General features: G+C 33.4%; 1 protein-coding gene across 1 annotated transcript in view; it reads right to left on the bottom strand.

Annotated features, from left to right (window-relative positions):
- LOC106709806 (glutamate receptor-interacting protein 1) overlaps window positions 1-27,282 on the bottom strand; it is a 107,732-nt gene that overhangs the window by 65,357 nt on the left and 15,093 nt on the right. The window contains exon 2 of the mRNA XM_045678223.1: window positions 27,097-27,216. Within this exon, the coding sequence (XP_045534179.1) occupies window positions 27,097-27,216 (120 nt within the window). The remainder of the gene's footprint in view (window positions 1-27,096; window positions 27,217-27,282) is intronic.

Below are 27,282 nucleotides of genomic sequence, written 5' to 3'. Positions count from 1 at the left end.
TTGTTTTCCAAATGAAAAGTAATTGTTACGTATTTAATAACCTAATAATTCTAATTGTCTAACAAACAATAATTCGACTAAAGCCAGCTACACACCTTTAGTTTTAACTGCACAAATATAACTAAACACGCGAACTGTTCAGTTAAGAAGTACGTTTGAAGGCAATATTGTAACTGTTAGTTAATAATACAGTTTTCAGTTTTGCCAACACACATCTGACACACAGTCTTAACTGTACATTCCGTCTGTTCAGTTAAAATTTAAGGTGTGTTACCGGTTTAATATCGATCTGTGACTGCGGTTTCTACCTTAATAAATAGTGCTTTAACTTTGTAGAAACAATAATGCAATATATCAAAAGTTCTTGTGAGTAATTGCTGGTAATAGAAACGGCTTGCGCCACCTCTGCAGTCTGTACCAACTAATTAGATCCCTATACGACAAAGCCTTCCGCGCAGTTGTTGCGCTGCACACCGCTAAATAATTGCTTAAATTTAACCAAATTATGCAGCTTACATTTCACAGCAGTGCTATTACTATTTAATAATTAACGCTTACTTGACTAGGAAACATTTTTCCGACGTTGTCACGGAGAAGGAAAACATCGTGATGCAACCTGCACATATCTAAGAAGAAATCCAATGATATGTGTGAAGTCAACCAACCCGTACTGAGCCAACGTGGGACTATGGCCTAGTCACCCCTAACTTAGTGTAGTCTCCGAGCCCCTCAGTGGGAACGTATAGTGAGCTAAATGATGGCTAAGAAAGAATTTCAGAATTTGTTAAATGTTCCTTCCATAATCCAATTTCTGTAAGTTTGATAGAAGTGCCTGGTGTCTTTTGTAAGTAAGACGTAATATGACTCAACTAGTTATGTTATTGTGACTAATGACAGTTCTATATTGAACTCTACGAGTAAATATCATTTTAACTGATCCATGAGAGCTGCGTCAAATCAGATTTGATGCGGCTCCCAATTAGCAATCTAGGATCGTGACGCGCTAACGGACTCCTCACTTCCGCAAAACGGATTCATCTTCAAAGAGATAGTTTGCTGTTATTTATTAATTTACGGCCCATCACTAGCCTGTCATATTAATTATTTATGACATAACGGAATGAAAAGCGACCAAATTTAATCATAATAAAAATGGCGTGAATGTATGTAATATAAAAAAAAAAGTTATTTCGTACACGCAGTGTATTTGCGTTGCTGAAAAACTATTTTTTTTTTTACTTTTTCTGTATGTCCGTGTGTCGTTGGCCGCAAGGCCACGTTTTGTTCAGGTAATCTCTGGAACTTCTAGACCGATTTTGACGCAGAGATTAGATGCACTCAGAAATTTTATAGGTTATTTTTTCAATTCTGCGCCTATTCATTTTACTTAACTTACCTGTTATTTAAACGTACTTATTTGAGAAGCTAACAATATTTAGCATCATTAATTTAACAGATATTAAAATTAATTGTAACACAATAGTAATTTATTAATTAAACAAAGTCATTTTGAATTATTAAATACGAGACATATTACGAAGCTTAATGAGAAATTCCATTATAAGGTATTACGCATTGCTTGTGTCTTGTAATATTGTACTCATAATTTGTGCCAATTAACTTATAATTGTCATCTTAGTCATATTATAATTACGAATGTTTGGATGGATGAATGGTTGAATGAATGTATGGATGTTTGTTTAAAAGTATCTCCAGAACTGGGTGTGCTCGGCAGAGCGAAGCAGTATTTCCAACCGGGCCATCGCCTTCAGCTGTATAAGGTGCAAGTTTGGCCCCACATGGAATACTGCTCGCATCTCTGGGCTGGAGCATCCCAGTACCAGCTTCTTCCATTTGACCGCATACAACGGGGAGCGATTCGAATCGTCAACGACCGAGTTCTTACTGATCAGCTCGACACTCTGGCGTTGCGGAGGGACGTTAGTTCCCTCTGCAATTTCTACTGCATCTGAACTGTTCATCCACAGAAGAACTGTTTGGAACAATTCCTGCCGCCGAGTTCCATCATCGGACGACACGACAGACCGCCAGGTTCCATTCACACTGCTGTACTGCTGGCAATCCACAACCGTGCTGTTTTCGCGTAGCTCTTTACCGCGTACCGCCGCGTTGTGGAATGGTCTGTCTTCGGCGGTATTTCCAAACCGCTACGACTTAGGGTCCTTCAAGAAGCGAGCGTATCACCATCTCAAAGGCCGGCAACGCATCTGCGATTCCTCTGGTATTGCAGATTTCCATGGCGTCGATGAACACCTTGGTGTTGCCGCTGCTCGTTTGCCCCCTTCTTTTATAAAAAAATGAAAATTTTTACTTTATTCTATTTTTCTGTTCTGTCTTTGTACGAATCGAATGACACCTTATGTCATTTTTATCATATTTTATCCCGCAACATGTCATATATATATACATCGGTACAAAACACATAATATGATAAACGTAAGAAAATAAATTATTATAAAATAGTAAATAAAACGAGTTCAAATCATTCATTTGGCGGAGGACGGAACGCATAGGATGAAAAATATCCTCTTTTGTGTCATGCTGTCTTCATATGGAGAGGGAAAAGGGCAGAAAGATAGGCAGGTATTTTTTTTTTAAATAAGAAATATTAAGAATGAATGACTAGCAAGGAAAGATCATTAATTAATTTAATATTGAAACGTTAATAACCGAGAAAACTGTAAAATCAATTTTAGTCTGTGTTCCTAGTACTATTGTAAGAAAAACGCGGCTACTTTTTGTTTCTTTGCCAACAAACTTATACAAAGACCTGCTGCGCTGAGCAGGACGTCCAGGTACAGTTCAGAGTTTTATTAAAAATTCTTGCTCTGAGATCTGAAAAGACACGCCTTCAACGTTGCATTTTTACTTTGGTAAACTTGGTTAAACAACTATATGGAAAAAAACATAATTTGAATGAAAAAACATCACAAAAGCACACATTATATTGACGCCAGTCAGAATAGAATCATTTTTTACAGTTATGAATTACAACAAATTGATTCAAGTGTGTTTCAGTACATAACTTAAATAATTATGAGTCTTAAATCAAAATGTGCAAAGAACAAACAGTAATAGTCACAAAGCGGAAGTCTTTTTAAAGTGCAAATTTTTAAAAGTATTAAACTTTACAAAATTATCTTTTAAACTATGATTTATCAAAGTAAATATCACTACAACAACTTTTTGAAAAATAAATTAAACACCGAAGAATATTTTCTTTTCGTGCTGCTTTAACTTCCTTTGATCACAGTAACAAAGTAAAGCGGCAAAAGCTTATCTCTGTTGTGAAATAATAGTTCATGGTTTAATAAAGATTTTTATATAAATCAAGAAATAAGCAAGCACTTACCCGACGTCTGATTTACCGGACTTTAAATATTTAAACTAGGTAAGGAACAATTAAAGTCATAATTGTACAAAGTTCGAGAAGAAGTTCCCGACTTCTGAGTCATGAACATTATCAAATTAAAGGAAAAACAAATTAGTTATTAAAATATTATGTGGGTTTTGTTACATAAAATTTGTAGAAAATTAACATGTTATTGTTTTCGCTTTTAAAGGTTGAAGGATGTTTTTGAAAAAAGTAATAGGAATCTCTCTACAAATATAAAGAAAACATATTGAAAATGAATGTCCACTGTCTGAAAGATGAGATACATTGTAAACCGCGTGATTATATTAGTTGAACGACGGATTAAATGATAAAGCAAAAAAAAAAGAATTACCATTTCGAAACTCGTGACGTATAGTTCTAAAACGTTTTATACAAAATCGATCGACAATCAACCAGCATATTAAGGTATTATAAAGGGGTCAAAAGAAATTTAGGAATCTAAAGATTTCGTTAAATAATATTAATATACCATAAATTAAATAATAATTGCTCGAAATATATATGTACATAATATATGTATACATGAATACGTCGATGGCGATTTAATTAAGCAATTCTTGTTTAATGTTTAATAGAAGATAGTTTGCCATGTTAGAGATACATAGGAAATTCGTGCAATTTTATTTAATTTAAAAAAACGGATAGCATTCCAGTCACTGCGTTTTGTGAAGTGCGTTTAAATGTCTTTAAAATATTATTTAGGATTTTATTTTATGATGATAAATGTCTGACAAAAGACAACAAGCATTCAACTTATAAAAGAAAAATGTGAAAGATGTTTGCAAAGTATCATTGTATATTTTTGAAAAGAACAACGGCGGCCATATTGTACACTCTGCTAGTTTCACTCATTCATGAATAGAAATAATGTTAAAATGATGAACGGGTCAAGTAAATTTACGTTACAAAAATCACTTATTCGTGTATGTAGTAAACGTCTATTTACAGAAAACCTTTTTTTTATTGAAAGAAAAAACAATAGGACATATCATAGTAATGTTATAAATGTGAATTTTTGGATGGATGGAAGTTTGTTTGAAGGTATCTCTAGAATGGATCAACGGATCTTGATGAAATTTGGCATAAATGTAGAACATAGCCTGGAAGAACACATAGGCTACTTATTACGTTTTTTTTTAGTTCAGCGCAGATGGAGTCCCGGGCGACAGTTAGTTATATATACCTATACTAAAACATTCCCACACAAATATATACCCGCGAAAAACTTAACCCTCGTCTCAGTCGGGCTTAACAGTATGTTGAATTAACTACAAGATATTGCCCTACGGTTATCCTGTGAAGGAAATATGTATGTGTATATTTTCGCGTTGTACAATTAATCTTACTCTCCGACAATATGCCTACACGTGAAAAGATACATGACCGTGCGAAATTCCGCTATGATACGTGCAATTTCTTTTGTTCAACATATTTCTTGTGCAAAGAAGCCGACTTTAATAATTTCTATAAACGTTAGTTTGATCTTTTGTAATAAAGTTTTTAGACACATTTAACATGTCCTTGCTTTGTATGTTCTTGTCAACCATTATCTTGATATTGAAATGTTTCATAGTAGAAGTAGTAGTACTTTTGATCTCAGAGACCAACTAAAACATTCTTAAGCGCGTTTAAATTAAACTTATTTACACACTAACATAACGTGTTAACGTTTTTTTATAATCCTTTTTCGCTTTACAAACTCGAGTATCATATAAAAACAAAAAGGTTCGATTTATTCTAAAAAAATATATGTTGCGAATACAGTGATCATGTGAAAAATGTTTTTTTTTTTTGTCAAAATATTAATAAAACAATTGACTTTATTATGCACATTGAAAAACGTACCACCGATTGAGAATAAATATTCGCGTATAAACTAGTTCGTTTCAAAATGGTTGCAAACTTTTGAAGTGCGCTTAATTTCACGGTGGACAAAGTAAGTGAGTCCATCTGATTCGATTCACTGCTTTTTCAATTTTGTAGCGCATCCATGTATCGTAACGTATTGGACGATTTGCCGGGACACGCCGCCGCCGCGCCGCCGCTCCGGGCCACAGGCGAGGAACGAGTAGAGCTGCAGATTCCATCTTATTTTAATATGCATTGTCAAGTTAGTATACACTCTGATATGAATCTAGCATTTTTAATCAGTAACGTTTTTCCATTCGATATTTAAAATAATCAAAATATTTTTACAATATAAATCCATAAATCTATCGATGTATGAAGTCAGTTAAAAAATAAATAAAAACAGCTATGCTGGAATTATTATTCAAAATGTGGTGTTGTCCGCGGGGACCGACGGCGATGGTCAATTTAGCAACATGAAAAATTGCTTATCGTCGTCAACAGAAGTACCAGAGTAATGGACTTCGGACAGCGCATCGATCATATGTTAAATTTGATTTATTCAGCCGCGACCCGCTGTTGTAATATTTAACTCACTGATAGTTTATACTTCAAATGGTTCACTTTGTATCGTGAAAACGCGGAGAAACAATAGAAAAAAAAACTTGAGGGAAATACAATAGAAAAAAAGGGACACCCGGATGGAACGAAGTTCCTTTCGATTAATTAGTGAAGGAACCAATGTTTATTCTATGAATAAAAAACTTAAGTCTTCACAAGAAGTACATTTTATTTCTATGAATTTTCGTTATATATTGTCACGTCGTTGTCATGGTGAAGTAGCGCTCATTCGTCTATAGCAAAAAGTGTCGTGACAACTTTTCGTAAGAATTTTTTCCGTCTAGCCCCCTTTCACAACGCGCGATAAGGAACTTCGTTCCAATTATTAAGGTTGAATTTTGTGTGTATGTGAATGTATGAATAGTTTTACAGATATTAGTTTTTATCAGTTGAGATCATCAGTTGTTCTATTTGTGAATTTTAAAGGTCAGCTCTTTAAACTTTGTGCATAATAAAATTCAAAATGTTTATACGATCAAAGTTCTTTGCGTACTTATAATAATTTATGTAGGAGTTCTCCCTAATCTTAACTATGAATAAGAAACTACTAGAGCCGTTTATTTCAAGCATTAAAATATGTATAAAATATTCATAGAAAATCTTGAATTTATGATAGTGTTTTTAGGTTACTTTTCGCAAATAACCTCACGTTATCTTGGAATACGGCTACTGTAGTGTTTGTTACTACGGTACTGTGACTCAATATTGGTAAAGATAAAACATTGTTTAAGATAGTTGATCTGATTGAGTTTACTTACGTCACAATAAATAAATAGCATTTTTACTGTTTTGGATTATTTTATAATTTCTATTTTATAATTAATAAATTAATAATTATTACCTTACTAATATTATAAATGTGAATGTTTAGATGGATGAATGTTTGTTTGAAGGTATCTCCACAAGAGCTCAAAGGAACTTGATGATATTTGGCACAGACATAGACCATAGTCTGGAAGAACACATAGGCTAATTACAGCGTTTTTTTTAACGCCGCGTGGCCGGAGTCGCGGGCGACAGCTAGTTTATCATAAATATGAACTTATTAATAAGAAAATAAAATGGCTGTGTAGATGAGTGAGTTAAATTATTTAATAAACATATAAAACTTGGTCAACATTAGCAATGATTGTCAATAGTTCGGCAAACGTTGTCCAAATGTTCGTTTATTTGAAAACTTCTTGTTAAAATGTCATTTGAATAAATTCAATATATTCAATGCAGTTCTGAGAATAAAGAACACATATACATTTTGTATTTATAACAATAACCCACAAAAAATGAGGTTAGAAAATATTTCTACCAGTAATGTTAATCTGTAATGTTAAAAAGTTGTTTCACAATATTAAAAATCAAATGTTCTTTTTTGTTAAAAACGGGCGTCATGTTTAAGAGCCAACCTAATGTTTGTCGTACTAAAATAATTTAATTGCAGAAAACTATACTTTTTATTTGAAAAACTAAGTAGTTAGTTACGTATAAATACTGTTTGAACAATAATCAAATAGACTAAGGAGAGCTTAAGTTTTTTTCCACGGGACAGACTCGGCTAAGCTGTCCCAGCGGGACACATTAACTCTTTGATTTTATTTACCTTTTCTCCTGCACTGCAATAGCAATCCTTTTAACATTGTTTCCCCTTTTTTCTTTTTCATTTTAAACTCTGAATTATTGTTCACAACAAACTGATTAATGAGAATAAATTATAAAAATCTACTAGTCTTCTAGTTATTTAAAAAAAAAAAAAAAAAAAAAATGGGACCCATCTGCAAGCACTTCCTTTCGATTAAAATAATTTTTATCAAAATCGGACCACCAGGGGCGGGGATTCGCAGTAACACACATAAAAAAAAAATCAGTCGAATTGATAACCTCCTTCTTTTTGAAGTCGGCTAAAAATAGTAGATATCATGATTTTGGTTTGTTTTTATTATTTTTGCCTCACATGAAAATTGCTAATGAAATATAATATATTGTTCGGTTTAACCGTAGAATTGATGTTATTTCAAGAACGTAAATTAGTTCTTTAACATTTTGCTTATCTTTATATTTTCCCAGCGATTGTGTAAATTTTTTTTTTGCTCTATATTCGGCAATTTTATCGTTAGTATAGACGAGCCTTAAATCATTACTATTACAACTCGAAGTATTATTACAAGTTTCCATTGAATAAGTTTGTTGTAAGAGAGGTGGGCTACGGATTTAATCTATGATTAATGAGATAAGCCTGTGAGGAGACACTCTCCTTTATAACACTGCCTTGAATCGCGTCGCCTACATTTATAATGATTTATTGCGGCCATTGTACATTTAATTTTAAAAACAAATCTAGTTCTTGAATAGATTAAACATCTTTTGTTGAAATTGAATTTGAAAGAGATCGCTTTTATGACGAGATATTAACAGTAGTATCAAATGTTAGGGCGGATGCGATGGGGAAATTCGAAGACGTATACAGATGGCTAAAGCGGCAATGAGCAAGCTGACCAAGAAATGGCAAAAAAGAGATGTGTCAAACGCCACTAAACTAGGCTAGTGCGTACTTTAGTCTTCTCGATATTTTTGTACGGATCAGAATCATGGCCAATTCGAGCCGCCGACCGAAAGAAAATCGAGGCTTTTGAAATGTATAGTTAGCGGAGAATGTTGCGCATACCATGGACAGCAAAAAGAACCAGCAAGTCCATTCTCCGTCAACTAAAGATTAGCACGCGCTTTTCCACTACCTGCTACCTGCGAGTCCTCAGTTACTTTGACCATATTGCCCGGAGACAACCAGACAATCGGCACAAACTGGTTGTAGTAGGGAAAGTTGAGGGTAAAAGAGCAAGGGGACGATCGCCTATCCGCTGATCTGACCAAGTTCAGACAATATTAGCATTCAACATTCCGACCGCCATGAGACAAGAGATAGAGCAGCTCGTCGACACATCAGTGAAGGCACTTTAAGATGAGCACGACCTTCAGTAATGAAGAGCACGAAGAAGAAGAGATTAAATGTTACAGATTTTTTTGTAAAATATGAAAATAGTTGTACACTACGCTACTTTTACTAGTCCATAAAATCATAAATTAAATAGATGATCATAGTAACGACGAGGGGATACGAAAAACGTAATATCCCTCCATATTCATAAAAAATGATTGAGCGCCCTGTCTCGACAGGTGAACGCAATTTAACACATCTGATATACTTTGTAGCTATTCTTTTTACTGTCAGGAATATTAATGTACCATAACTCACACAAAACCCCTAATATTTAGGATTTCTTACTAGGATGATGTAAGATAAAGAACTCCCACTCCCACTGCCACGGCCACGGCGGCGCAATCTCTAATGTACTGAAGATAATAATTTACGTCTTATAAATTTACTTTTTATTCTATAATTCTTTATTTTACCTTTTCTTTTTATATATTTATTTTATATTATATAATTAAAAACGTGAAATGTATTTCTAAAACGATAAGGAAATAACCCAGCAATAAGGTCCATTAAACGTTTCAATTAACTTCAATAAACATAAACGTAGAGAATATATACAACCAACAGCCGGAGGGCACTGAAATCGAATCGTTGACACAAAATTCAATTCACAAAAAGGGCACCGTTTCAAATGACCCTTTGGGTAGTTTCACGCGATACGTTTTGAATTGAAAACCGACTATTAGCTCTCAATGAACCTTTTCCAAAAGGTTTGATTGTATTTAGTTAGTCTATGGATACTCAACTTTATACTCTCTGTTTGAATATTTGATCGTATTACAGTTTACAATTGCTTTCTTTAAGTGGCCAGTGATTTTGTTAATAATACAAATATCAATTTAATGTAGTTATACAGCGCCATGTTCATGACAAAAATTCGCTTAAGATTATGAAACAAGACAACATAGTTATTTCTTTTAATTAGTATAATTAACCGAATTGAGTTAAACCAATACTCAGTTTATCAGAACGGCTTTTGAAATGATAAAGCGCGTATTTTTTTGGAACGAAGTTCCTTATCGCGCGTTGTGAAAGGGGGCTAGACGGAAAAAATTCTTACGAAAAGTTGTCACGACACTTTTTGCTATAGACGAATGAGCGCTACTTCACCATGGCAACGACGTGACAATATATAACGAAAATTCATAGAAATAAAATGTACTTCTTGTGAAGACTTAAGTTTTTTATTCATAGAATAAACATTGGTTCCTTCACTAATTAATAGAAAGGAACTTCGTTCCATCCGGGTGTCCCTTGACACCTCTCAAGTTTTTTTTTTTCAGTTTTTCCCAGTATTCTAACACCCTTACATAGTATATAGAAACGTATTAATTCCAATTGGAAGGTGTATAACAGTAGTGAAAATTAATGTGCCATTACAAGGATCATACCGTAATTTAGCGGGAAGGGCGGCGTTAGCATTCGTCTGCAGGTTTATGCGGACCCGCAATAAACGTCTATGGGGAAATTAAAGAATGGTTTCTGCGTAATTTTTCCCACATTTCGGGTAATTTGTCGGATTTACCTCATTGTTTCTTAAACATGATAAATTACGATGTTGAATAAAACAGCGGTAAAATAAATGTGTTTATTCCAAATCTGTTTTGTAAACTCGACGTCTTTTGTTACAATGGTAAGGGAAAATGTTTTACTGTAAAATGGAATTCTATTAAATTATTACATATCTTACTAATACTCGTACTATAAATGCGAATGTTTTAAACGGGTGGATGGATGGATGTTTGTTTGAAGTTATCTTCAGGATGGCTCAAAGGATCTTGATGAAATTTGGCATATGTGTCGAACATAGTCTGGAGGAACATATTTATTATATCCATTATTATTTTTAATTCTACGCGGACGGAGTCGCGGGCGACAGCTAGTCTAAATTATAATTCTATTAATTAATTTTGTTAATTAACCTAAGCAGGATAATACGAGAATTTTTATGCCCCCAACAAACATACTTACCAATACTTTCAAATTTGCTTACCTGAAACAAAAAATAACGTTTAAATATTAGAATAGAAATAAAAAAATAATTTCGTTTGAGACACCGTGTATTTATCCATTACTAACTTACTTATTACTTACATTACTGACTTTATCTGACTTTTATGTTAGAGGAAAAATGTTCTTTCAACAAAATCTGCCTAAAAATGCTTAGCAATCTGTTAGTAGTAATAACACCGCTTTGATTCCCTTGACAGCCATTTTACAAACAACCAAACGGCAATATTAAAAAACCGGCCGTGAACGGCGACGCAAAAAAAATATTTGCAACGGATTTCTTTTGTGTAAATACTTTTTAGCCGACTTCAAAAAGAAGGAGGTTATCAATTCGACTGTATTTTTTTTTTTTTTTTTTTTTTTTATGTGTGTTATTAGCCGACTTCAAAAAGAAGGAGGTTATCAATTCGACTGTATTTTTTTTTTTTTTTTTTTTTTTTATGTGTGTTACCGCGAAACTCGGCCCCTGGTGGTCCGATTTTGATAAAAATTATTTTAATCGAAAGGAAGTGCTTGCAGGTGGGTCCCATTTTTTTGTTTTTTTTTTAAAATAACTAGAAGACTAGTAGATTTTGAATATAGCTTCAAAATTTGTTGCGGAAATTAGGGACATTTTTGCTTTCAGCGCTTACGTAGGCTAAACTATAGGACCTACATAAAAATGATGTATGGCGAATTGTAGCTCTTTAAATGTGCTAAATAAAAGTCCGCGATAGCATATATCTATCTTTTATAGTTTTCTCACAATAACCATTTTTTTCTTTAGAAACATTAATTAAATTCATGCCCTATTTCCGACGCTATTATTCAAGTTCACTATTAACCCTTATGTAAATAAATATGTTCATTATCAAGAGAATTAAATGTAGATTATATTTGCAATTGAAACTATATCATTCTGTCTAATAGTTTAGGAGATATCGTAAGAATAAAATTACGCGGAAACGAAAAATGCTACATCGCGTTACAATGAATAGCACAAATTTGCTTTCTGGGCTTACGTAGGTCAAACTATATGATCTACATTAAAATGATGTATCGAGTAATTATAGATCCTTAAATTTGCTAAATAAAAGTCTCAGGTGGCATATATCTATCATCTATGGATGTCTCACAAAAACCATGTTATTATGAACAAACTTCGATTAAATTGTACACGAAAAACAGCGTCGTAAGCTTACGGCGCTATTATATTATATTCGATATGAATCCTTATCCAAATAAATATGTTTGATGGCTAGAGTATTAAATGCAGATTACATTAGCCTTTAAACTATGTAATTCTGATCAATAGTTTGGAAGATATTAAATTATTAAAAACTACGCGCATTCGAAAAATGCTACTGCGGCGCGCGGCTGGACAAAATTAAAGGCACGCTACGATGTATTAGTTCGTTAATTTTCAATTTGTATACCGATTTTGATAATTATTTCATTGTTTAAAGGATAAGTGGTTATCTGGTGTATTCTAAATTAGTTTTTGAATTGAAGTACACACATATTAAATAGGAAAGTCCTTTTCTTTATTTGTCTTATTTATGTCCTTATACGTATTAAGGAAATTTGTAATTAAACTTCAAATTCACTAAAAATTGAGAAATAAAACAAACATTTTAAGAAAAAAAAAATAGCCGACTTCAAAACAAAAAAAACTATCTCAAACAAAATGCGCTCAAAAGTAACTTAAAAAAAACAATTTCAAACAAAATGCACTCAAAAGTAACGTAAAAAAACAATTACAAACAAAATGCATTCAAAAGTACCATAAAAAACAATCTCAAACAAAATACACTAAAAAGAAACAAAATAATGTCATGAAAACTTCTTTCTTTCTTTCTTCTCTCTTTCAAAAACCCTCTAAACTCTAAAGAAAGTTCTCTTCTTTCTTGTAACATGTCTATATTGTATAATTATTGTTATTTTGGAGTCGGTTTCGGCCTAAGTAGCGACATAAACGTAAGTATGTCTAATACATCTCAAATATAAAATGTCACCTATTTACTTCGGCCGACACCGACTGCGAAATAACAATAATTATACAATATAGACATGTTACAAGAAAGAAGAGAACTTTCTTTAGAGTTTAGAGGGTTTTTGAAAGAGAGAAGAAAGAAAGAAAGAAGTTTTCATGACATTATTTTGTTTCTTTTTAGTGTATTTTGTTTGAGATTGTTTTTTATGGTACTTTTGAATGCATTTTGTTTGTAATTGTTTTTTTACGTTACTTTTGAGTGCATTTTGTTTGAAATTGTTTTTTTACGAGGCAAAAATCCACGGAAAAATATTTATTTGTTTGTTTAACTTTGCTCACGTTTACATTTTAAATGAAAAAGGTTAATAATTAAAATAGGATTCTCACGAAATTATATTCATAAAATGAAATTACTGTGAAAATTTTAAATTAGTTTTCATTTTGATAAAAAAAAAATGGTGGATCAAAAATCTTTGAATAAGTATTCAATCTCACCAAACAATTCTCACGTATTTTGAATTTATTATTTAAATCAAAAAATGATATTACTCATTTTTTCTTTATACTTTATTTGTGTTGAACAATACTTGACACAAATATAGCTCATTGAATTACGGAAACGCTGGCGCGGCGACTTCGAGATGAACTCTCACTGACGAACGTTTGATGGCGCGCCTCGAGCACCCTCGGCGTTGCGGCGTCCCCGCGTCCCGGTACCACCCATTAAGTTTTCATTCTCTACCCACTTATCCTTCGATGACCAAAGAGGGTTTATTTTAACGGGATTGTAAAAATTGACAGTTCGACTGTATTACAGAGGAGTCATTAAAGGTGAAGTGCGCTTTCTTCACGAAATAACCAAGTTGTTTTTGTTTTTAAAATAAGTTAAAAGTACGCTTTGTTTTCCAAGTAATAAATTTTGTATTAATAACTTGTGTGTCGCCGCTTTATGAAATCGGAGAAGCTTTTTAATCGCACTTGTTTCCGCAAGAACAAATCTGCTTGAGATGGTAAATTGCTCTCCAATAATGCAGTTCATTTTAACCGTCTACAGCTTTTTGTAGAAACTGCGGCAGAAAATTACAGCGAGACAATGGCATAAGACTGAAAGAATCAAGTCTATATTCTTTTAACGGTTATACTTTGTTCATTTTTTCTTTCTTTTTATTAAAACATAGCCTGTATATTTTCTAACTTAATTTTCATTCACACAGACGACAAACTAAGTATAAAGTTTTTTAGACATGAAAACATATTATCTTGATAGTATTGAAAATCTTAATAATTTCCAATTGTGTCACGTATTTCACATATAGAATCTTACTTGGACCTAAAGTCATAACCCCTGAATAGTTGATGCTAGTAGCGACATACAATTTTAATTATTAAAAAAAATAACATTACAATCATAAAATTTGAACAACTTTCTACTAGCTACAAAGCTTTTTCATTTTAAAACGCACTGGTATACCTACAACGCTTTTAAATTAGTTTTTGTGTGAAATAAAATGCAATTTCATTTGAAGGCACATGTAAAAACTCATATTGTCTGAAACGGGTATTGTTATAAAGCTTTCGGTAATAAAATACCAGCGTGGTGTCACATAAACTAGATTTTAAGTTTCAATATAAAATTGTTGTTAAAAAAAACATCAAAAAATACCTATAATTTTATCTCAATTTAGATTTGGTACGTGGATAGATTTTTTACATCGAAACTATGTCTGGGATTTATATATGCAAGTCTATCTACATTCTTACAAAGACTCTTCGTTGATAGGTGTTTTAAAATTTTACGAGACGCCATTTTGTTTTGAATATCTGTAGATATAGTAAAACGAAACGAGTGAAGAATTTAAAGTAGTACGTGTTTTCATTAAACATTTAGTTTAATGAGGTTGGTATACTGTTTGCATTGAATCAACATTTTTAGTGCTCTCATTTAAATGGGCATGAATAAATTAATCGCGGACGACTAGTTATTGTATAATGCAACGTTGCGAATTATTTTAATTAAATAAAATAAATCTGAATGCTCCAATGAATTATACTTTTATTAATTTAAAGCTAAAGCGTATTTAATTAAAAACTTTTCCTGTCAAACTTTTAGATTTTCTACTTGAATAAGTCAAACTGCGAGATTTTAATGAAGTAGAAAAAATTATGTCAAGACCAGATGACCCAATATTTTTAAGATATTTATATGTGTGATATTTTTAGCTATTATTCACACAAGCAATTTATTTTGTATATTGAGATTATTTGTTATGTCTCCTAATTATTGGGAGTGCAAATGGTTTAGATCATCAGCTACCCTACGTGTTTTCCTTCTTAAACATTAAAAAAGCTTGTAACAAATTCTTGTAATTACATTATTATTGTTCTTAAAATGAGTGTTAAATAATTTGCAGTAAGGTGGCAGTTGACACGAATGCGAGGCGGCGAGTGGTGGCGCTGGGAACGCTGACGCGATCACTTTCACAACGAACTCTTGACGGCGGCTTGAGGCTGCTCGAGCGGCTCTCGACTTTCAGCCAGCTGTCTCGCCAACATTGGATCTTCATACCACTTACATGGCGAGAACAAAGCGGCTTTACCCGCAGATTATACAGATGAGCAAATTAACAACGGATTTATACTCGAAAATACAAAGAGTAAAAAACTTATTTTGAATTTATTGAATACTTACAGTTACGAATAATACTTAAGCAGTGCAAGAACTACACGCATTAACCTAACATATCCATGACTTTTATATAAGTTACGATATACATAAATTTGAAGCAATATCTATGTAATTCATGACAAAAATCTTGGCGTCGCGACTTCAAGACGAGAGCGCCGGCAGGACGGGGTGCGGACGTGACTGGTCACTTTATTGTATTGGCTACCGTGACTTGAAATATTTTAACTTTTGTTTCACAATTTGTGTATTTTAACAACAAAAATTCAATTAAATAACCAGTTTGGTTATTTCAGTGGTTGCATGTTACCAATTTTTATTCTATTATTGTGTAGCTAATAAGTTAGATCACTCAGATGATTCTTAATTTAGACATGCTAAATTGCAGTTCAAACCTACAAATTAAGAAGCAATTCCGTTTGAGAAGTTATTAATGATTGCAATCAGTTATTTATCCATCTCTGTAAAGTAAAAACAAAGTTGATTCTCTCTGATTAACCGTTTACTTTTTAACCAAGCAACGAATTTATAAACAATTTTCACAATTACTTTCACGGAACTCAAAGCCAAAATTGATGACGTTGGAAAGACTTTCCTACGTAGGACCTAGCGTAGTGACAAAACAAAGTGCGATCCTCGGGCATGGACATTTCAAGATTAATAGTCTCCAATGTGCCACAAGAAATTTGTAACGTTTGCCGGCTGGAGGGTTGCAGGGGGTTGATTGGAACATGGCGGAGATGCTATTTGTATACTCTATAAAGGACCTGTCGGAATCCCATTTTCTTGGGGAGATAAATCACCTCGCGGTCCGACTGCGGCCTTTGTATCACAGCCTGCGAAGTGAGAACCCATCTATGTATCAACAATAAACATATTTTCTTTGGTATTAATATGAAAAACTAAATATGATTTTAAGTTACATAACACGTGGGGATTCAGAAATTGTTTTACCTTTTTATGAAACCTATATGTATGTAAGGTTATCTTTAAATTAAAGTTAATTTTAAGACATATTTCCTTTTAAAGAATTTGAAAGAACAATGTTGTTGCTACATAATGTTCACAAGAATTTAATATATCGTCCGTCTCGTATGTATTACATTAGAGTAGACTGTTGTAAATTGAAATCCTTACTTTTCCCAAGTGTCAAGAAAACGTAATTTAGTAAGGCGAGAAATTCGAACGGGTTCTATTTCGTACATACTGTTTTGTTCAGTTTTTTGCGTAGAAATAAGAATTAGGAACTTCACTTAAACAGAATTTTATATAGGTAATGCGGTAAACGTGAATGTAAAAAGGGTGGAAACAATTCTTTTGTCCTTAAAACTACCTAAAAACGATGAATTTTTTAATGCTATATGTACTGTGAAGTTATAAAAATTGTAATATTGTATTTTCGTAAAAACAGTGGTAGATCCTGCAACAACAATATTTGTTGGGTGTACGAATGGGCCTGGTCGACCGGTAAAATACCACGACCAACGAAGACAGGTGTCAAGTGGAAGCAATTCCGCGGACAGTCTGATGAGTGTGCGTACTGGAGGCCTAACTTAAGTCCACGTTTCCTTCTCACTCTTTTCTTTTTAGTAAAGGTTGTGAAGGAAATATAGATTTAACGGAAGAGAGTACGCTAAGGAAGGGGAAAATCCTCTTTCTGTGTGTCCCTTCCTCCGTTGATTGAAGGTAGGCAACGCATCCGCATTTGCAGATTCAGAAAACCACATGCTCGTTTGCTACAGCTGCTGTTATAATATTAGGTCCTTACATATGAAATTGGCGTTTTTCGTACTGGCCACTTTAACCACGAATTTCTCCTCTTTGGTAAGGAATTCCAAATTCAAATTTGTACAGCTATAGACTCATGTATTTGTGGTTCGATGACCGTCATTCATTTGTTTTTTTTCTTTTGTTTTTTTCTGTTTGCGTCACTCATTTTACAAAATGGAAAACTTAAAATATCGCATTATTTACGAGTACGAGTTCCGCCGTGGCACTAGTGCTGCGGAAACGACTCGAAGGGTGAATGATGTGTATGGCGGTCGTATTGCAAAAGAAAACACAGTTCGTTTTTGGTTCCAACGTTTTCGTTCTGGAAATTTCGATCTGCAGAACAAGCCTCGTGGACGGCCTGAGACTCAAGTTGATAATGAAGAGTTGAAGGCTATTGTGGAAGCGGATCCATCGCAAACCATGTCCGAGTTAGCTGCAGGCTGCGATGTTAGTGATAAAACTGTTTTAATTCACTTGAAGTAAATTGGGAAGATTAAAAAGCTTGAAAGGTGGGTACCTCACGAATTGACTGAAGCAAACCGGCAAACGCGCGTCGACTGCTGCGTTACATTACTAAACCGGCACAATAATGAAGGTATTTTAAACCGAATCATTACCTGTGATGAAAAATGGGTTCTTTACGATAATGGGAAGCGCTCAGCGCAATGGTTGGATCCTGGCCAGCCAGCCAAATCCTGCCCCAAACGAAAATTAACCCTAAAAAGTTACTTGTAAGCGTTTGGTGGACTAGTGCCGGTATTGTTCATTACAGTTTTCTCAAATCTGGCCAGACTATTACGGCTGATGTCTATTGTCAGCAATTGCAAACCATGATGGAAAAGCTAGCGGCTAAACCACCTAGGCTGGTCAATCGCTCCACGCCACTGCTGCTTCACGACAACGCTAGACCACACACTGCGCAACAGACGGCTACTAAATTAGAAGAGCTTCAATTGGAAAGTTTAAGACATCCTCCGTACTCCCCGGACCTTGCTCCAACAGATTACCATTTTTTTTTAAATTTGGATAACTTCTTGCAAGGGAAAAAATTCAACTCCGATGGGGCAGTCCAAATCGCCTTCAAAGATTTTATTGATTCCCGTCCGACTGGTTTTTTTAGTAAAGGGATCAATGAACTACCTATGAGATGGCAAAAGTGCATAGAAAATAATGGTTCATACTTTGATTAATTAAATATATTATATTAAAAAATATTCGACTTTTTGTTCCTCCCATACAAAACGCCAATTTCATATGTAAGGACCTAATATTTAAAAAAAACACGTAAATATGGCGCTAGATGACGTTGGCAAAGCACCTCTCGACTTTCCGCACATATTCAAATATTTCATTTGGCAATAAAATGGATAAGACTATACAATATTTGCGCACGGATGCCGATTCTATAATACATTCTTCCACGTGACTTAATTCTTTGCTTTTTCCTTAAAGCATTTTTCTTTTTGCCGAAGCGATAAAAGAAACCTATTGCGATCGAGGATTTGGAAAAGAATTGGGAATTTTGTTATTATTTTCACAGACTTCTTTTTCAATTATTACATATTTCTCAATGAGATTAACATTGATTACATATTCATCATTAGCTTATGTAACTTTGAGTAAGACAGTGACCAGACATTTAGCATTGGATTGAATCACGATTGCAAACTAATAAAAATTATGCCCATCTTATTTACTTCATTACGAAAGTGTAAAGCCCGCTATTCACGCTTGGCAAACGCCGGCGAACACCAAACATGATCGTGTGGTTTGGTGTTTTCTGTTTGTGCTAGTGATCGCTGTTTCTATGGTTTTTCTACACAAATCAAAGGATGTTCGGCAAACGTGGACAAGCCAGTTTGTGTTCGGTGCTTGGCACTTGTTTGATGATTGTGGCTATTTGTATGAAACACCAAGCATCTGGAGCGGTCATAATCGTGTTTTATTAACCTCAGTTGTAGTTTTAAGTCATTTATTCTTTCAAAGAAATTTATTAATAGTTACATTTTAGTTTTCTTGTTAATTTTGTTTTATAAAGATTTATAAGAGCGATAATGTTGAGTAATTAATAAACAAAAAAAAAATAACTGGCAACATAATAATTTTCACATTATGTTCAAGGAAAAAACTCACATAATAGTACGGTCGCTAACGGGACGGTACAACAGGAAAATAGTGAAATAAATGATAGGCATAGGGAATATCTGTGAGAATTTATTATGTAGAGTGTGGAACTGTGAGGAATTCCGTATGCGGACGCTACAGGCGCGTCGTATCACGAGCTGATGATATCAGTTAATTTCAACTACGTCATTTTATAATTGGGCTGGAGGCAATTTTCATAATTAACAAGGCTACAGATTCACTTAATTCAGTGGAGCAAGTTTTAATATTTCATAGTTTATTTAATATCTTTAAATAAAATAACACATCGATGAACTCTATTTATTACTATTTTACATATTTTATCATTTAACATTAATAAAATACTAAATAAAATTAATAAATAAAATTTTGAACTATGAAAATTAATCTTTCTTTTTTTATTGCGGGAAAGCAGACCTACCAAATTAAACAAAGCCGACGACCTAGTAAATAATTTAAGATGAAAGATAAAATAAAATGTTCCACTGTTTAAAGAATCGTAATTAAATTTTTCGTGTTCATACAGAATACTTAATATTGTAGAAATAGTACTTACTTTTTGACTGTGTATTTAAGGACATTTTGTTTGAATTAAATATTCTATTCAAACCTTGCTACAGCAGGGGAGAGAACAAATTAAATTATTACATTATTAAGAACATAGACACACAGAAAATTACAAACATTAAACAGTTGTAAAATCAAACAATAATGTCAATAAGTATTTACAATAAATAGAATTAAAAGTAAAAATGACTTCTAAATATTGTGTGTAGGAGTGTGTTGGCTCGCTCTCCGTCCGCTGAGGCCGTGTGTAGTGTTATAATAAAGAAACGTTCTCATAACAAATGACGACACGTAACCAAGGTAACGGCATTCTATCATTTTCCGCACGAACAATTAATCTTCCGAGTATAGACTGCTCTGAGAACGTATCGACATATGGAATAGTACTTAGTTATTGTTTCTCACTATAATATAGTCGGACGCACTTATTTGACCTTTTTACACGTTATTTATGATCTGTATTGAGCCGGGACTTGAATTTGTAAAAATGTTTTCCCTTGACAGTGTAGCAATATTAACAATGTTTCGATAGAATGTTGAAAAATACATCTTTTTATTTTAACTAGGAGCGACTCAATGCTCGAGTTTTGTAGTGCAATAATTGGATTTATTTTTATCTTTTATTTATTTCTAAAATACTCAAGTTCCATAGTATTTCTGCGAACTTCATTATTTTTTTAATACAAAGAGTGTCGATTTCGTTTTCTTATTCTTAAATTCGTTGTATACTAGAAATAGCAAAACCTAATGCAATTTAAAACATAGTATTTTGTTTTTCTTTTGGCTCCTAACAGACGAAGAAACTCTCAATGAGCGAAATGCACTTTGAAAATAAATTGCTGTTAGCAATTGTAAGTTTTATTTCTACTTTAAAACCGAAAAGTACTCTTTACTGTTAAAGGTTTTATATTGAAACTAAATACTGTTATATCAATGTAAAAATATGATGTCTGTTGTCATTTTTCAAGAGTATATCAATGTACTTATATCTCCTTGACTTAAGGGCTTAACATAACGAGCTAGAAAGTAATTCCTAGGAGGTACCGACAGGCACACACTGTCAGTCATGACAAACACTCTAGCGCAGTATTTGCGGAGTTCCGCGCGATCGGAACTTTTTAATTAAGTAGAGTGCTGCCCTATTAACCTTGAGGACCTTCAGGGATTTCTTGTTGACTTTCTAGAGTGTTCAGATGTTACTAATTTTCTTTAGAAAAACCCAATGGATCAGTCGAGACAGTTTATACTATTATTATCTAATGATTAAAGAGGACTAACTTAATATATGTATAAATTTAAGTTAGCACCTATATTAAAAATCATTTGCTAGCTTGTATGTAAAATGAAGAGGCCATTTTCTGCATTAATATCATACTTGTAATATAAAAATGAAACAAATGTAATTGTTATATACTTGTTTAATACTAATCTTGCTGACGTTGTAAGTTATTTGAGTCTTATACTTTCCGAATTCCTTATTCATTGTTTATATTTCGCAATTGTAATACTGTTATCTTTTATTGTCTATTTGCGAAAACTATAAAATCTCAGTTTTCCAGTTAAATAATTAAATTTATATATATTATCAGAGAAGGGACAATAAAATACAATAGCCAATATAATAGCTGGCGGCGAATTGGGAAGCCGTAATTAACTAATTAAAGGAACGCTCGGTGAAGTAGTTTGTTCAGTTTGACGAGTGAGCCCCGAATTTGTAACCGCTCTTAATTGTTCCGACAAATAAAACCGAACAAATTAAATGCGGCTCGTAATTAAAGCAAGTGGCGTGAGTTCAGTTGATATTGATGATATACGCCGACTTGTTAACCGAAACTCTCGATACTGTAACGAGCGAAAACAATCATAGAATTTGTCATTACATTCGATCAATTTGTCAAGCAATTCACTACACTCCGGGCACTATAATTGATATCGTTCTTCAAATACCTTTAAGCTGTTTAAGTAAATTTTTGTGAGTTGGCTGTTAATTCAAAGTAAAATGATCAGGCTTGCGACTTCGTCAGCGCAGAAGAAAGAAGTATATTATATTGCCGTATAAATCAGCTACCTTTTCAATCAAGTCTCGTCAAAATTGACCCAGCCGTTTCGGAAATTAGGTGGAACAAACGCGGAGTTGCGGTCAGACAGACAGACGAGACCTTTAAGCATCGTAAAACCCAGCTTTTTTTTTCGAAATATGATTATTTTCGATTAGTACACAAACATGGTATATTTTATATTATAATTTATGTTTAGATAGTCTAAAAGGCTTTAGCAATAAAGTTTTGTATATATAAATATAATAAGGGTTGAGTATCGTATAAAGATCCGATATAGAATAAATTAGACATAGTCATATATCGCCGTTCATGAGGTCGTAAGGGTTAGTTATACAACACCCGGGCCGGAGATTCTTAAGGGTCGCATCGATTATAAGCCACTAGCCATTCCGTAGACCGTTATAATAATCAAATCTCGTGTAAGGCCTATCATACGAGATGGGGGTCACGATCCGTCGGGGGCATTTCTCTTTACGATAACTGGATCAACTTTGCCAATATCTTGCCGGAATTATTTTAATTACTGCGAACAAATTAAGATCGTATGTATCTTAGATTTATAACTGTTTCAAGTATTATTTGATATGTTTACCAATATTAATTATTTAAAATTATGTTTAATGACTTCGTATTGAAATGGAACACAAATAAAGAAAAAATCTTTGTTTTCCGAACCATAGATTTAGAAAGAAACAGATAGACCAGGAGTAAATTAAATATTTTTACAAAATGTTTTAATTTTAATTATCTTAAAAATTGTAAATAATTTGTCATTTTAAAATTCAAATTAGGAAGAGTTGTCGCAACCTGTTCCGTTTTTAGAAAAGCGGATCCCGACAAAGTTTATAACAACTTCTAATTCAAGTTTTGGGATTAACAATCTCTTAATACGGTATAATTTGTGACTCCCTTACTCTTGCTTAATTTGAGGTCGAGATAAAATTTTGTTTAATTTTGAGATCATTATTTCGCTTCAAGCCCGTTTTCGCCCTTTTTAAATTTCCGCTTAGGTACGGGTTTTATAAAAAGATACCAAATTTTAAATTATATTTAGAAGCAGATTAATCAAATTTCTCATTAATTTTTACTTTTGGCTTTTTAAGTTTTTGTTTTAAAAAAATAAACCGCATTTATAAGCAATTTGTAATTCATCTTAGTTCAGTATTTTTGGTTGATTAAAACGTTTAATTAAACATGAGATTTTTCATAGTGTGGCGCCAAGCGGGGGTCAACAATATAATTGACGGCAAGACCATTCAAATAAAAATTAACCGCACCGCGCTGAGCCGCTCTGTGCTGAGCCGAGCGGCTGCAGAAAGGCGTGGATGGATTTAAAGCGTCAATTAGTGCGGCTACGACTGCGGCTGCGGCTGCGGCTGAGGTGGGGGAACTAAAGAACAATGGCAGCCGCCTATACATCAAAATAGTTGAGACTAAATGATAGCGTCTAAGCATGAAAAATATCTTAAAGCGATAAGAATTAGTTGCGGAGCAAATATCTGAAAGAATTTCGGCTCGAGGAAGCCGCAAAAAATAGATATTTTGATTTTAATTTTTCGTTTTTTAAGGTTACGTCATAATGACAGCTAGAGGAAATTCGCAATGAAGGTTGTTATTTAAGTAAATATCTAGTACGTGATTTTATTTTGTATATTAAATCAGAACTGTATCGTTATAAATCAGGCAGATGGTGGTTACGAGTAGTTATGTGGCTGATTTCGAAAAATATAAGAGTACCACTAGCTGTCACGCGGCATGTTGGTACTCTTTGCTACGAACGCCACACGAACTCAACCGACACAAGGCGGAGTATTTGTGACGTGCGTGACATTTTAAATGTTGCCATAACCATAAAAGCGAATAGTTATAACATAGTGCGGTTTGCATTCATTTAAAAATGCCTGAAGCCCAAAGAACTATCTTTTTTCACTAAGTATACACCTAATATAAATAATAAATATCTATTTGAAAGTAAGTATTGGAATATCATACATAATAATAATTTCTAATTCGTACACTTTACTAAATATAATTCCAAAAATACGGCATTCTTTAAATGGTGGGAACACTTTAATGGGTGATAATCCGATTAGTCAATATACATTCTTTAAATTATTATAATGTTTCTGTGGCTTCAACAAAAATAGAATTATTTACGTAAATTATTAAAAAAATATGTAAATTAATTGTATCTATATGACATTTCTAGACGCTAATTTTTTTTCAACTATTTTTCTGCCATTGTTCTTTGTACTTCACACTCAGTAAAAATAGTTTCATAGTTTTGCATAGACTAAGATTCTCCAGATGTGAGACTTAAGTACAATATTACCGTCCGTTTCATCTGTGTATACTGATTGTGATACAACTGATTGTGAAAAAAACAAATTTTCAATAAGCTTAGACTTTTAACTTATTGTTTTTCCACTTTTGTGAACAATTATGTTTTGGTATGACAAAGTTATTAAATTTCTTAAATATTTTAAACATTGTTAGTCACATTTAGTTTATTTAAATGCACGTTGCATAGTGCATACACTTCACAGCTGTCGAGATGTGTTCCTGGAAGGGGAGGGCTCATAGAAGTGTGCGGTCGTTAAGAGGGTAGAGGGGCAAAGGGGCAGAGGCTCGACGACGGTGTTTATTGTTGAGGTTGCGTTGCCGGCCTTTTTGTACGTAACTGCGCAAACTGCGTGAAATTCAAATTGCCCTGCGAAGTGCTGAGGAAACGTTCCTCGTAAAGTCTATTATTACGATTTCACAAAGGAGATGAGGGCTTCGTGTGCTATGCTTTTTAACTTAATATTGTCATTGTCAAAGGTATGTTTTAACGGTCAAGTGGAATATAACAACGGATACTAAAAGAGGTAGTATTTCCAAATTAAAAAAAACAAAATATCTGTCATGAAATGCAATAATATCGTGACTTGACACTTAAGAGATTAAAAAGTATGGACAAATTCTAAATATTTAGGTTGTATATACATTTTCCTCGTAACGCACATTCCAATGCAATCATAGACTCATCATTATTAGTACGCTCATGTTTTCTACTTATTATTAACCTCACAATCCATTGTTAAAATCTGTTTATTCTTAACATGCGTCGAAAGAGCGTAAGTTAATACCATCGTGGAAGATTTACTGTGCAATTACCGCGTCAAAGAAAACCACCGCTAATTCTGTGCTCGGCCCGGGGTCAGGATGCGCTGTTTGATAAACACATCTGTTACAATCACTTTAAAGTTCTTTACTATACAAAACGCGTAATAAAATCATGGACAAGGTGTTTGCGCTCATGAAACGCTACGCTTTTACGATTCTCCGTTTAACGTCATAGTAAAACTGGGAAGAAAATACAACGACGTGGTACAAGATAGTTTCAAAGTTCGCTGTAAAAAGAGATTTATAAATAGTCGTAGGATGTCATTAGATAATGTTTTCCTACTCTGAACAAACGTGTTTTATTATTTCTTTGTTACTTTATGTCGTTATTGGATCCGCTAAAGTATCATAATAAAGATATTTAAAAGGAGTCAATTTGTTTATTTTTATTAAAAAGGTTACTTAGGGATAGTGTAGGATGTTGCACCCGTTTACGCGATGTCCGTTTAAATTATTATCATGTGGCATCTCCTTTAGATAGATTGTTATTTTGTTGTATTAAATCTTCCTAAACTCTTCTAGCTTTCGCTTTGTATCGATTAATGACCGCATCTGTAGTCGAAAAGTTCAATAAATATGTAAATTGGGTTGAGATTAACCCGGATGGGAAAGAAATTCGCACCTCCCGCCGAGCCGCGTCGTTGGAGCCCGAAGATTACTTATTACGTCGCTCTATCTAAAAAATGATTATAAAAATATGAATAAATTACAAGAAACAAGCTTTGAGAGCTTCAAATAAAGAATAATGAAATGTTTACTGATCAAATATTATCTACATTTGTACTTCAATAAAGAAGTTATTAAACTAGCAAACTGAAATTTGTTTTGAGGTCTTTGAAACTTTGGGAACTTTGAAATGAAAATGTTATATAAAAACATTATTCAATCAAAGTTATTTTGTGAACAATAATAAGGTAACTATGTAAAATATTGGTTCAGAAATATTTTCCCAAAGTGCACATGACATGCTATTCTTCAAGTAATAATACTTTTGCAAAATGAATTAATTTTAATGTAATACCGTCAGAGGCATGAGTTTTGCGACGGAAATTGTGGTGTAATTTCAAAATGGCGCTGAAAGAATTCCGCGGCTGCCGGATTTATGGTCTCACAGCGATTTATGTGCGGTGCAGTAGAAGTCTAAGTCACAGAGTATACTTGACAGAATAACCACTTTATATAAAGTTGAGAATTTCTACTAGTGTTTGTGCTACAACAACTATAAAAGGTATTTACGATGTAATAACTTTGGATTTATATTTTGAAAAGTCATAGTTGTTAGGTATTTATAGGATGTATAAGTCATTCTTAAAAGATATATATGTTATTGATATCAGCTTTTATTATCATATCTATTTATAAGGAGTTCTTATAATACTTATTGTTTTTTTTTTTAGATAAGGAAAGGTTTCCTCTCAATGGAAATAGAATGTAATTATATTATCGGTACAATTTTGTTTTTAAGACATTTGATTCCTTGGTAAGCTGCGTAATGCTACACTGTGTCTATTCGTTTTTATCACGTCTTTACTAATACAAGTCCATATAGAGAGATATATCGCGTCAAGATTGCTTAGCATTTGTTTTAAAAACTTTATTGGTTACTCAAGTATAAAAATCTTTAATTAATTCTGTTCCATATTACGACGAAGGAAACACAATTATGTATAAGCCTTGGTGGTGTAAAAATTACAATTATGAGCTTTTAAAAAACCCTCGATACTTCAAGTAACTAAGTTGTAAGAATAAAGAGAAGGCTAAGGGTCTTAGTGACCAATTAACTACTCTGCAGCAGTAATAGTCGATTGTCCATGGTTGCATTCTTAACATATGATGTGGATATATTACCTGCCAGTTTAAGTCCGATCCTCTTGCCGGGCGGCTTGAGCAGCTCGATGTGTGTCCGCCGCAGCCCGCGCTCTGTGCACAGCCCGGAGTCCGTAGACAGCGATGTCTGCGACTTGAACACTGCAATACAACAACCACATCTATACTAACAATCATACAACAAAAGACTGCACGATAATATAACTT

This window comes from Papilio machaon, chromosome 6 (genome assembly GCF_912999745.1).
Source record: "Papilio machaon chromosome 6, ilPapMach1.1, whole genome shotgun sequence".
NCBI lineage: Eukaryota > Metazoa > Arthropoda > Insecta > Lepidoptera > Papilionidae > Papilio > Papilio machaon.
The sequence above is the reverse complement of the archived record's forward strand: the minus strand, read 5'-3'. Positions and strand labels throughout refer to the sequence as shown.